Consider the following 15,070-nt stretch of genomic DNA (forward strand, 5'->3'; position numbering starts at 1 on the left):
CTAGGAAAAACGCGTGAATGAGGTATTTGTTGACGAGATATACATATATCAATGTAAAGTATAAAATTGTAAAATATATGTAATTAAATATGTGTAAAAGAAAAACTCTTGAGTTTCATGCTGGCTCTTCTCGGGATTGCCGATGGGAACAAACGTTAAATTTAATTTGTAAAATAATTAATTATTCAAATGGATATTAATTATACTAATATGATATTACTTTTTTTAATTATTATTATTATATATAGATGGAAGATATGGAATTTGGAAGTGTGTACACTCCCGTGCCTCGGAAAGCAGTGCCTGAACTCTTTCCGGTGGTATTGGATTGCCGTCCCATCGGATTATGAGAGTTATGGAATAGAGAGTGCACCTGTGTTTGCGCAGACACTGGTGCACTATAATATCTCCTGCGTAGTTAGCTAATCTCTCTTGAAAATGGCCTCCGTGGCTTAAAACGGTCTCGAGGACATTATTATGTATAGATTTACAATCTATGCTGGAAAGTAGCTTTAAAGAAATTAGTTTCTGATTTTACTTGTAACTTGAAATACATTACAAATTGAAGCGGTGGTCTTTTAAAGAGTCCCTACAAAAAAATATTTATACGTAAAGCCCCCGAGAACATTTTTTACGTATTTGGATAAAAACATTTTGACGCAGGTTAAAAGCTGTGGCTACTAATATGTCGACTTTCATTGAAATGAATTCATGTTAACACATCATAAATATACATACAGTTTTCTACCAAAGTTTTTGGAATACATTGATAAAAATACATGGACATACAACCTTTCTATGTGTACGTTTGAGTCAAACAGCGCGATTTTTAATGAGTAGTTAAAGAAACTGTAACAATTTTTATTGCATAAGTATATATACAAATGTCGCTCCGAATGAAGTTCACCCCGACCTCAGTAAATAATGTTCCAGTAAATCCACTCAAGTCGCATCAAGAAAATTTTAAAAGCGCCTGCTTCCATATTACATTTGCAACGTGGCTGCAGTCAGTAAAATATTTTCATATTCTACATATTTTATTTGATCTGCGTATTCTTTTACTTGAAAATATACAACTAAGATCAAAATAAATGTTGTATTGTTTATATTGAGGTTTGAATATTACACCAATGAGTGCCGAGATGAATATTGATAATAGAATGATATTGAGCTATGTCTCAATTTGAAAGAATCGTGAATGCGTTGATAACAAATCATATTTATAGGAATATCAGAGGTCATTGGACTTGAGAGATTGCGTATGTGCGTTTATTTTAATAACAATATTCTTTTCATTTTTAAGACGACAGGATCGATCAATGTCAATGACCTTTATAGCACCAACTTGGGAAATATTCAGTCTATACCGTGTTCTGTTTTAAAGATAACAGGAATGTTCACAGGAGTGTAACACCCAGAACGTCCTGATTAATACTAATGAGAATTTATTGGATGACAAACCATATAAACCTGACCTGACCTGGACTTGAACCCTATATCTCTATATTTGGAGCTTTATCAACTAACCACTATAGGAAGATATTTAATACAATTTCGTTGATATTCAAAATAAATTACTCAAGGCTCTCTTAGGCAGTTTTAAATCCTCATATTTAATTTAATGTAAAGCTGATTCAGAATGTATATTACAATATGATTTTAAATACATATTTGTATTATCAGATTTATATTTTAATACGAAAATATATCTGTTTGTTTTTTTTTTAAATGACGAATCTTATCTTGATAGAGGCATCTACATTTTTTTATATTTTGCAAAAGGAGTACAAGGATTTTCAATATTTCTAAAATATGCTGTCGAATGGTATTGTCCAATTAAAGTTGCTTACTATGTAGTCGAGTAATTTTAATAAAAAGCTTGTGTGTAAATGTAATGTTACGTACGATTCCCTACGGCTTAATACTATTATGAACGCGAATATATGTTACTCAATCACGCTCGAAGAGGCCGGTAATGAAATTTGCTAATAAAATTTTGTCGTGAAATAAGCCATGGCATAATTTTATTTTATTTATTCATGAAAAAATCACGATTAAAATTTATTTTAGTCATGTAAGCTAGATTTAAATACAGCATATTAATTGTGAACAAACCTAAGATTTGCATGTTTATGCGCTTTGCTTATAGCTCTGCTATATTATTATGCGAACAATGTTTGAATAATATATCTTTAATTTTAATACACTACTTTTCCGTTTAACTTATTTTGTCCGCTCAAGTCTTACCTCCAAAGTTACGATAGCAATTTCGCCAACATTTAAAACGCAATTTTTATCGCGAATCCAAAATGAATACCATAGACAATTCAAAATCGATCAATGATATCTTGTCAATTCAATGTCGAAGTTGTTAATTTGTCTCGACTATTATGTGATTGAAATATGCTGTAGTTAATTAGTAAATAACACTATCATACATATTTTGAAACATGTCTTACTACAAGTGAGTCGTTAAATTAAATTAATATTCGCACTCAATATTAACATATATAAACCAAGAGACTAGTAGAAGACTAGTCAATTTATTATCTGTGTGTCAAACATAATACTATTGTGTTTATGCAACCTAAAGCTACCTACACACTATTGTATAAAATGGTACAATCTTTAATGAATATATAGAGTACTATAATTTGGGTAAATAAAAATTCGTCAGATATTTATTATTAGAAAAATTTGAAAATATCTGTGGTATGTTATTATATATTATGTCGTAAACGAATATCTTGTCCAAGATTGGATGTATTAACTTTGCAAACCTGAGTTTTAGCTTTTAATTTGACCTCGTATATACAGACCGTCGCGTCTATATAATCGTGAATGTACTATATTGCTATGCAAGTATTGTAATTCGTTACATAACGAAGGGAGTCTCGAGTATCAAGATAATAAAAATAGACATTATGACGTCATAACCCAAGAATGTGAAAAAAGTGACACTTCTGGAATTCGTAACGATTTATTTTTTATGCGTGTTTCTTTAACGCTTTACACGCCTGAGTGTCTTTTTGAATTTCCTTTTTATGATTGATTTTTAATTTTATATGACCCTTTATAATAAATTAATTTGTAGTACATAAATAACTAATAACTAATAAACACCGTAACTAAATTACATTTTATCATTACCTTATTTCCTATTAAAATATGCATATTATGATAATGCATTCATTCATAACATATCAATTATCGATAATTTTATTTATAAAACATAAACAGATATTTTTTAATTGAAATAATTATCATTGACTATGATTACAAGCAGCCAAGGTGGCCCAGTGGCAAGAACACGTGAATCTTAAACGATGATCGTGGGTTCAATCCCGGGCAAGCACCACTGAATTTTCATGTGCTTAATTTGTGATTATAATTCATCTCGTGCTTTACGGTGAAAGAAAACATCGTGAGGGAACCTGCATGTGTTTAATTTCACTGAAATTCTGCCACATGTGACACCACCGACCAGCATTGTAGCAGCGTGGTGGAATAAGCTCCAAACCTTCTCCTCAAAAAGGGAGAGGAGGCCTTAGCCCAGCAGTGGGACATTCAGAGGCTGCTACCACAAAAATGATTACACTGTCAAATATATTGACACGTGAAATATACATACCTCAGTGACACGTGTGGAGCACGACTAATATTTTGGCATATAGCCAATACACATCACATCTAAAATAATATTGTATTAAATAATCAAACAGCCTTCGGCGTTTATTGCATGTTATTTCCATCGGTTTGTGTGAATGATTCATCTTAAATATAAACACATTAACGATGATCGCAGTCTAACCCCATCTAGTGCTAACTTTCTCATTGATGACGGTTAAAAACATATGCCAGTAATGCTGTTTCTCGTCTAGATTATGACGTGTGTTTTAAATTTATTAGTTTATGCGATAATTTTTTGTAGCGCGATCTTAATTGCCAGAAAGTCATAAATAAAACGATTTTACAACAAAATAAAACTATAAATTATTATTTTAATAACCAAGCGTTACGAATATAGTACATGTGAATCTTTATAAGGTTGGTTTAAGTCGATGTTTTTCACAGTTAGTCTAAAATTATACATTATTCATATAAACTTTTATTAATTGCATATATTTGCAATGTTTGTTTATTAAATGTTTGTGACTAAAATTCGATCATAGGTAACGAATGCTGTTGACGTGTTCATTAAAACTACTAGCTATTCTGTAATTACAATCTCGAAACTCAATCAGTGAAAAGGCAAAAAGGACATTGACTTTAATAATTTTAAACATTTAAATGATACACGCATAAAAATATTTTATCACCGTAAGTCGAGTTCCTACAAAATAGCACTGAAGTAACTGGTTACTCACGTTCCTCTCACAACACGAGATTATCAGAGTATGATCGGATCCTTATAGCCATGCCTTATAAAATGACGGTTTTTAATTCAAGGTAGTAAGTACTAATACTACCTTGTACTGGTGGTAGGGCTTTGTGCAAGCTCGTCTGGGTACGTACCACCCACTCATCAGATATTCTACCGCAAAACAGCAATACTTGATATTGTTGTGTTCCGGTTTGAAGGTTGAGTAAGCCAGTGTAATTACAGGCACAAGGGACATAAAATCTTAGTTCCTAAGGTTCGTGGCGCATTGGCTATAAGCGATGGTTGACATTTCTTACAATGCCAATGTCTAAGGGCGTTTGGTGACCACTTACCATCAGGTGGCCCATATGCTCGTCCACCTTCCTATTCTATAAAAAAAATAAAAAAAAATACCAAATTCTTATATTATCATGAAAAGGTAAATCGTTCTTATAATCGTCTTCTTTGGAATATCTTGAAGCGTCAATAGCACAATCGTTTGGGGACCGCCTAGCGATGAAAAAGTCGCAGGTTCGATCCTGGCGTTTTGGAATTTGTTGTCTCTACTCTTCACACAAACTAGTAAATAGGAAAATTATTAATATTACTATTATTCTTTTTAAAATACATATATTTTTAAACACTAATACATTTAGGTAAATAAATAAATAAACACACTCAACGCCCTACTAGGAAAATCCGTGTGAGGTCCGGAGACAGGCATAATAACAACACAAATAAGTTAACAAAGCCAGTTGACCATTGTTCAAGTTAGTCATGACAAAAGCATTTTTTTTTTCGTGTCACACATAAAATAAACGTTTTGCTCTAATTCGACCTTGAACTTTTATCGACCTTTTATCTTCTCATCGTCTCGAAAGAGGTTCTACTCAAAGAAAAAAAACTTTTCCGAGTGACGTGAAATACACTTATCACCAATCTTTTGTATACTCCGACATATCAACGCGGCCATGATCTAAAACCGTTGTGACGTGTTGTAAACACGACATTATTTATAAGTATTGAGATAAAGAATCATATCGCATGTGGTCTCTGCGTTGCTTTGAAGATCAGTTGTTTTACGTACAGCTTGGGAAATAAATGTTCTATAAAACTGGTTATACGATTTCATTTTTCACTTCAAACACTTTTCCGTACTTCAAACTATACTTTGTTTATCATACAATTCAAATTAGTACTGTTTCCTATTAGGTGTGTCCTACCATTTATTATTATTCCTCGGAAGGAGACACAACGAGCTCTATTTGTTTCACCCAGTTTTTGTTGTATACACCTGATGATAATTCACTTGACTGCTCATTTTACATATTTTCATTTGATAATGTCCATGTATTATCTCGATATATTTTGTTATTATAATAACAAATTAAGCAGATGATTTACAAACACAGCAGCGTATGACATTGTGAGACTTTTAATTCTGCCTATTTGCCACAAAATAAATAAATGAGAATAATAAGTGCCTTGCTATATAGAGCTATTTTCGGTGCACGGTCAACCTTAGTGTACTTTCTAAGCCTGAACCCATAAAACACTATACGACCATTAAGGAATTTCCTCTTACGACTACTTACCGACGCAATCAATGAAATTGTCAATGCTCTAATCCCACTATCACATTATCGCGCTTACGTCACTGTCGTTGTGATATCAAAGCGAAGATCTTCAGTATTTTTTTAGTTCTCTCCTCTGAGACACCTCGTGTGAAATGTATCAGTGAAGTGAAAACTTTGAAGATGTACCGACCAAGCGAAATGTGGTGGGGTGAGTGTTCCAATTTTGAAGAGAGGTTTTATTTTACTTTCCGTCGGGTGTAGCGAAGAGGCTTTCTCTGAAGGTGTACAATATAGCTTTAATTGTGATTGAAATGCAAAGTTTTTAATTTTTTTTTATGGTAATAAGCCTAACATTTGTAAGTATTTTAGTAAAGAATTCGCATTTTTTTTCAGCCCGTAACTATTCTAATACACAATAATTCAGTGCTATAATACTAACATTTTTACTAGTATCAGGACAATTCGTATAGTTATTTATGAATTTAAATATTTTTATGTCTGTATATTTAAAATATGTTTGAATTAAGCGGTTTTTTTATTCAAAACATACCAGATAATATTACAATTACGTGTAATTGACAACGAATGTGATTCTTATCACAAAATAAATAGTCACAAGTAAGTAGTAAGTTGGCAAATATGATTCCAATGTACTGTATTCATTTTTAGTCTGTATTACTATTTATATAATATATTTATTTTATATACAATAGTATATAAAATAAAATATATTACTATTAAAAATATTTATATAATTTTGTTTTCTATTTGTTTACAAGCCCTGCTAATTATATTCTTAGCACTATGTATGTTATGACGACAAAGAAATTTATGCTTGAATTTGTTTGTATAGTTTTTATACTAAATCATATGATTCGCGGTTAGTTTTTCTGTTGCTTGTGGAATGTTTATGGGCCAGGTGTGGTCCATATGTATCCAATGAATATTGTTACGGCCCACTTACAGTCAGATTATTTACTATATGGGTGATTTAGTAGACAATATTCATGATTGCTGCTACAATGTATATTGTCGTCATGTTATTACATCGAGTTCATTAATGGGGCCATTTTTGTAATAATTTTGTAACATCTATAACTTTTTTTTATAAAATATTGTGATGGAAAATAGTCACCACCGCCCATAGTCAATGTCCCACCAACCTTGGGAATAAAAATTTTATAAACCTTGTGCTTGTAGTTACACTGGCTTACTTACTCTTCAAACCGCTGATACCTGAAACCGCTGAAATCGCTGATTTTAATCCAATTATTATTGAATCGTTATATTGTTTTAATTATTTTAATTACTCTCTAAACATTAAACCCCAAATCTGCTATTAAAGAGGCAGTGGGAGCACGTCTGTTATTTATAGCGGCACAGATAATAAAGTTATCTATTATCTTTATCTGTCCATTGTTTTATCTCCGTTTCTGAGAGGATAAATTAAAATTAAGCTATTATTATTTTTTAAGTTTTTATTAAATGCTTATCTGAAATTCTTGAAACGAAATTAAAAACAAAAGTGGATTAATACTAATAAGCGTTGGTCCTACGTGTCCAGCACTTCAGACGTGTAGGATTGCCCATAGGATTATGAAAGTGAGACAATAAATACTGCAACTGTGTTTGCGCACACATTTCTATAAATCCTAGGAAATTAGCCAATCCTTGCGATTCTTCTTTGCAATTTATATAAAAAAAATATATATATTTCTTGTATATTTTTTGTGTTAATAGCATTTGTATAACTTTTTAGGTACATTAATTATGTTTTTAAATATAAATGATATATTTCTTTTATTTAAAATAACGTTTTAACGTTTTTGTCGCAACAACCTCTGGGAATCGGTGGTAATGACCTGACAAAAATATTTCTGTATTTATTTTACCAATTAATAAATATAAATCATTTGTTAAGAAAATATTAATAAACATGTCATAGAAATACAAAATTATACATATTTATATAAATTTAATTGTATTTGTTTGCTATAACTTTGTATTTATAATGTTGGAATAGAAAAACTACTGAGTTTTTTGGTTCTTCTTGGTATAATCTTCCGAACCGATGGTAGCTTACAAATAATTCTGTTATATGACTATTCCAAAAATGCTTGTATGAATATAGTAGATTTTGATTTTATTTGATTTGCTCATTCACGCACACTTACGAAAACAAGCACGCGTATATGAATGAACTAAACAAATAATTTAAATTATAAATTACTATCACATTCCACAAAAAATAAATAAAAATTAATAATTAACATGACGAATAATTACAAATATCATTATCAGATGACCCTATGTTGTTACCGTTTATATGATCCGATAAATCTGATCAGATTATCGGAAGTTAAATCGGACGTATGTTTGCGATCTTATCTAGTGCCAGCCGCGTTATACACGAGTCAAAGGCCTCGAGATATGGGTGATTTAAAGTCCAGCTTTACGACCTTGTCGACACTCACGAACGGCTAATCACACCTTACATAGTGACAGAGTTGAATTATTACGCTATTGACTTACCACGTGGATATACTCGTGTTTAAGTATTTGTTTTATATTTATTTATTTTTTTAATTTAAAATTATATTTCTCACTCGTGAAATGAAAACCGATTAGTGCTATTTTGATTCATGTAAACTTTGAATGTTATTATAGTTACAGTCAATCTATGAAATACAATACTTGAGCACTATAGCAAACATATATGACGTAAAATTAATAATAAATTAAATATTATATTTGTTACGTAGTTTTCTTAATCAATTGTTCATATATACATACTTTACAGTTATTACTGAAACCTCGTTGAGGCCAAAGTAGAGCCAACTACAAACCAAGACAATCACGGCCAGTTTTCCCATTGCAAATATTAATCATATGCAAGTATCAAACAACGAGCGTTAGGGCGAACTTCCAACATTGGCACCATCACACCTACAAATTTAATTTATGAATTTTAACCTAAAAACTCATTTACATTACAAACACAAAACATCACCAACACACGTCGCTACTAATAAAACGAAACTTGTAATAGAAACTGAGCCATTATCTTGATATGGACAGGACACGTTCATTAAATTGATACATTGAGCTCAATGCCCCAAATACTAATAACATTGATTATAAACATTTGTTAAATTATTAAATATAGTACAATCTCGTCAGAGTCGATCTTGAGATTGTTAATATTTTTGCGTCCTATTTTTCTTTAAATATACAACTAAGATGTTATATTATATTTAAGCGTGCCTCTTAGACCGTGTCGATGCTTAACATCAGGCAAGTCAACGGTCAAACGCTGGCCTATTAATAAAAAAAAAGTCCCTCGTGCCTAGTTACACTATCTCACTCATCCTTCAAACCGAAACACCAGAATACTAAGTAATGCTGTTTTGCATTAAAATATCTGATGAGAGGGCGATACCCAGACGAGCTTGCACAAAGCCCTATCAACAAGTATTACTTTTATTCATTTGAATAACTTTCGTATTTATGGTTATTTTTTATATATACACTGATGTGTTTATTATTATTATTTCTGTTATTATTATTATTATTTCTGTTATTATTATTATTTATATATCATTAATCATAACTGCCTAGTATGTCCCACAAATTAAGGTCTCTTTCCTCTCTTTCCATAACTCCCTATTTTTTGCAATACAAGATCATTCTGGAAGGAGTCCAACTTATCTCCCCATTTACGTGACCTGTTTGATGGTAAACTGTCGTTAGTTACGTTAACTATTTGGTTAAAACTTTTGCACCAGAGATAACAAGAACAGCTTATTTCTTTTAATTACAGATAATTGCTTTTAAAATTGATTTGAATTAAATATGGTATATAATATATGCACTTTATGCTGTCACTTTATGTTAAATGATTAACTTTTTTAATTCTTACTTAATACTGTAAATGTGAAAGGAGTTGGTTTGCTCGATCTGTTTACACGCTTTAACGCCCTGATTGTTAATCACGTGAAATAATAATTGGCAGCAGACAGTTTGGAACACATAGACGGACATACTTAAATACTTTTTACATAATAATGTTTCGAAATATACGGTAATGTAACGTAGATTATATTAACATCATTATATAATAATAATAAAATACTGGTGGTAGAGCTTTGTGCAAGCTCATCTGGGTAGGTACCACCCACTCATCAGATATTCTACCGCAAAACAGCAGTGCTTTGTATTGTGTTTTACAAAACATCTTAGTTAGCAAGGTTGGTGGCGCATTGGCGATGTAAGCGATTGTTATCATTTCTTACAATGCCAATGTCTATGGGCGTTGGTAGCCACTTACTATCAGGTGGCCCATTTGCTCGTTCGCCTCTATATATACTATAAAAAAAACCCAGATGCACTCTCTATGCTCTCACTCATATTTCAAGAAGATCAATGACAGTTCAGGTGCAGGCTGTACTGCTACTGATAATTTATTTTAGGAAAATCGAATAGTTAAGATGTGAAACACCTATTAGTGCGCCTTGGGGTTTATCCGACTCGTTGACATGACAGCAACTCCGTCACCATTCTTACTCCCTGTGTGTGCGTGTTACGTATATGGTACATACTAAAGTTCGTTTGTTACATATAATAATAAGCAAAATATATTAATTTGTTATATATAATATCAACCGCCTCCCCATCCCAAATAAAGTAGACAAAGACCTACACCCCACCCCCAACCCCTAAAAATAACCCCCGAATTTATCACATTCGTTCGTGTTATGAAATATATCTTCCTACTCTATATACTCTAACGTTATGTATATATATACGTATGCACTTAATAAATATACTGTATACGTACGTTATTCATTTACTACTAATAAAACTACTTAATACATAGAATCTTAATTGTATATTTTCTCTACGTTCGACGCTTTCAACGATCCAACGTAGTATATAGTGAGTCTTTAAAAATTGCAATAGACGGTGCTATGAAAAACTTTAAAATAACAATAAAGTCAACATTCGATTATGATATTAAGCTACAATAAAATGATAATATTAAAATTTTATTTACGAAACTTTAAACTAAATAATTATAAATTATTTCAGTAATAATCAATTTCGATGTTTCACATTTGTCGGGCGTCCGGTTACGGCTAAATTTTATACGGTCTAATTCGATATTCGAACCTCATGGTCTGAAGCCGCAGTTAATAGAAAAACAAGGTAAAATGGAATTAGCATTCAACACTTCATATTTGTTTTATTTACAGTCACAGCCTAATATACATAATTCTTATAATTAATCGCTTCGTTATAAGGTTCAATGGTCACGCATTAAGCCGTGAACGCACTTGACGCACACTATAACCGAATTAGTCAAACAATTAATTAAATGTTATAGACCTGGTAATGTGAATTACGCTTAGATAACTTTATGCTATCCAATTATCTTTAATTAAATTAATGAAATTGATTTGAATTTAAATATTATTATATTATTTTAAGCGCCTTGTTTTTAATAACTATCGCTTTATGTTATGCGTTTCACATTTTATCCAATATAGAAAATCAATAAAATTTTAACTTTGTCTTATAAATATATTTAATTTAAATACATATAAGTTAGAGACCGGCTTATAAAACGGCCCCCTAAAACATTCTACGTAATATTGCAAACAAACCAAATTTAACCAACAAAATCTCTTTTCATATTAATATCCGTGGTTCATACAGTCGGCTGGAAAATGCGCTTGACTGACTTCACAAAATAATGATGCCCTCCTGACAGATTACGTATTCAAATGTGCATAAACAGCTGCACTCACTATTCCGTCGGTCTCATAATCTAATAGGACTGCAATCACACAAAGACGGAAGGATTTCAGGCACAAGACCAACGCATGTAAAACTACATGCTTTCCCATGTGTTTTTACAAACATCGGGGTGCTAGTGAGATAGACAAAAACTTAATACATTTTGTTGGCTCGATCCGATGTTTGAACACAAGACTTCGGGATTTACAGCCTTATAAGTTTACCACCAGCAATATTATATAAACGAAACAGTTATATTAAATACAGGAGGGAAATTTGAATGAGAGTAGAATGGGTGGAATTTACTTCGCAAGCAAAATTTTGTGCATATTGATTCAAAATTGTTGAAACTATAAGGGTGTGACAGGCTGACAGTTGGACATTACGGAATTATAAGGGTTTTAGTAAGCCTAACTAATGATTCATTTTACACAATGAAGGGACAGAACCACAACTAAGAACCAAAATGGGTCTGTAGATAGAACACGGGCCCGTTTATTTATTTTAATGTTAATTAAAAAAAAATCTTTATAAAGAAGCAAAATGGCCTAGTTAGAAGACATGAATTCAAACCCGGGTAAGCATCACTGAATTTTCATATACTTTTTTATACTGGATCTCTTGCACAGCGTTGAAATAAAACATTGTAAAGAAACCTATATGAGGCGGATGAAAATCCGCCAGGTGTATCGATTAACTTGCATTAGAGCACCGTGGTGGAGTAAGCTCCAAAATTTCTCCTCAAAAAAGAGAGAAGGCCTTAGCCCAGTAGTAGGACATTAACAGGATGTTAACTTTATAATAAAGCTCGCTGAAAAAAAACACCTAAAAAAAACTTATATATATATGTCGGGAAAAATCTGAGACACGTATGAATCGACACAAAAGGGAATCTCAACTGGAAATGGCCTTATTTACTCAAATATTATACAGCTATAAACATTTATTAAGCTTGTATATATTATTTTAATTCTAGGTCGCACAGATACAAAATAGCTTCGTGATATAAAATGAACAAGATTGATTAATTTTGTCAACGTTTATGTAAATTAATTAATTATTATATAGTTACTTGTTCTAGCGAATTTGTTCTCGATATATTAGTAAAGTAATGTCAGAATGACCTACATAAAATATTATACATGAATAATTTAAGTTGTTTAGAAAATAATACCAGTGTCGTGGTAGATATACTTTTGATGCCAACAATTGCGTTAGTTAAATATTTTTACTATTAATTTTTGATGCAATTTTAATCGGTTATTTTTTGTTATCAAAATAGATACATAAGTGTTTTAATCTACACCTGCGTGTACTTATGTTTATATCTTTAGAAGCGGTTTTCAATTTCAATTATATGTAGTCTAAATTATTATTTGTTTTTAACAAAACCTGCTTCAAAGTATCCAAATATTGACTAAAAAAGGCTTAAAATGTTATATGTATATATATATATATATATATATATATATATATATATATATATTGATAGTGTAATCAATATAATAAGAAATCGTACTTCGAATAAATAATAATAAATGATTATATACATTTCAATTAACAACATTTTTTACAATAATATTTTAAATTTCGTAATCTCTAGTGGTTTTAATAAATGGGAACAATAATTAAGCCACAAAATAAGACGACAATCGCTGCAGCAATTTTACAGTGATAATCCAAAAAGCCTTTCAACATCTTATTTTGTACTTGGATGAAAGTAAATGGTTTTTCGTTTAATAGCTGTACCTTTGGTATAAATTCGTCACGTCGTTTCGTCTTAAAACAAAGTAAGATTTAATTGCATTTCGTTCATTATAAGAAATGGGATGTAATAGATTTCGTTCATAAATAAGGCAAATATATCAGTGTTTTATGAAACTCCAAACGTCCAGATTCTGAAACCGTTGTGTTGCGTCAAACTTATTCCTGTAAACACTTGCACAGACGTTGACCCCAATTGAGCAATAACTTGAACTCATTCCGTATATAAAATACAGCGGTATATAATTTTAGACGTATCACTGTGGAACAAAAAAAAGCGTTGAAAATTACGTAATTTATTTACGAGAAAAATTATTTACTTTTTTAAAAACGAATTTAGTTTTTTTTTTTTTAAATTTAATTTACCAAAATTTAAAACGATAAAAATAGATACTGTGAGTTTTCCTTAGAAGACTTTATTTTAAACTGTTTATAGATAAGGCCGCCGATCGATTCATACTACGGATCAGGCCATTAAAAAAATATTGGGTTTTACTGTCCAGAAATTTTCAGGGATCACGTAAAACCGTTGGCCCGGCCCGATGGGACGACACGACCGAAAATAAAAACTTTCTCTTTCATCGGGTTATATGCGTGAGAAAAAAGAGAGCGCAGTTATGTTTGCGCATACTCTTGTGCACTTTAATACATTCAGCACAGTTGGCTTTTGTCTCTTGAAAATGGCTGCCGTGGTCTAATTAAGCTTCAACCCGATATTACTTTTATTTTGATTTTGACAATGACAACACGGATTCGCGCCAAAAGTGAAGTATTGAAATGTCATATAAGTTGAATTCTACATTTGTTGCATATTAACTTCCTTTTTATTTGCTAACTTCACAGTATTCGGGCTAACAAGCGTTTAATTCTAACAATATGATATAAGTATAAACCCACGAAATAAAATATATTTATAAATCGATAATTATTTTTTGTTTGTATAATAACATAAAACAAAAACTTTTTTTGAGTATAAAATAGAGTTACAATTTAATATTTATGTACTCATTGTGACATGCCGTCAGAAGCTTAACCCTCGTCATTGGCTGACTTCTAAAATTAAATTTCTACAGTAAAGTTTTAATTATATATTTTTTTCACACTTTCGCAACTTTGGATAGAATTTAGAAAAGGTATTCAATAAATATAATTAAAAACTTTGCGTATATATTTTTCACTGTTTTGTTTCTCCTAGCATAATATAAGCACTTTGGATGATATACATAGAAAAATGCTAAGCAATATAAGAAAAAACAGATATAAAAAGGATTATATTATAGTTTCAGTTATTTTTTTCAGCTTAAAACCTTGCCTTTAATAACTATAGTATTATATAGGTTATTTTTATTATCGTATTCAATAAATACAATTTTATATTCTGTGCGTTTCTACACATATCTTTCTATTCACAAAATTTTATTTTTGTACAAAAAATAAAATCTGTTTATGAAAATATTAAATTCAAAGTCTGTATTAGTCGTAAAACCATTAAAAGACAGTACAAAGCTACTGGTTAATTCCATTCGTTCATTTTCCATTATCTTTTTTTTTAAAGAAACATTTTAAGATA

At 30.9% G+C, this 15,070-nt stretch overlaps 1 protein-coding gene across 5 annotated transcripts in view; it reads left to right on the forward strand.

Moving 5' to 3' along the window:
* The window catches only part of LOC126774820 (high affinity cAMP-specific and IBMX-insensitive 3',5'-cyclic phosphodiesterase 8), a 182,685-nt gene that overhangs the window by 84,429 nt on the left and 83,186 nt on the right, over window positions 1-15,070 (forward strand). For 2 of the 5 annotated variants that reach the window (XM_050496441.1, XM_050496443.1), the window contains exon 1: window positions 6,080-6,148. The exons of the other annotated variants lie outside the window; for them this stretch is intronic. In XM_050496441.1, coding sequence (XP_050352398.1) covers window positions 6,121-6,148 — 28 coding nt within the window. In that variant the 5' untranslated portion in view covers window positions 6,080-6,120. Of the gene's footprint in view, window positions 1-6,079; window positions 6,149-15,070 lie in introns of those variants that run through there. 5 annotated transcript variants of the gene reach the window in all.

This window comes from Nymphalis io, chromosome 17, assembly GCF_905147045.1.
Source record: "Nymphalis io chromosome 17, ilAglIoxx1.1, whole genome shotgun sequence".
Lineage (NCBI taxonomy): Eukaryota > Metazoa > Arthropoda > Insecta > Lepidoptera > Nymphalidae > Nymphalis > Nymphalis io.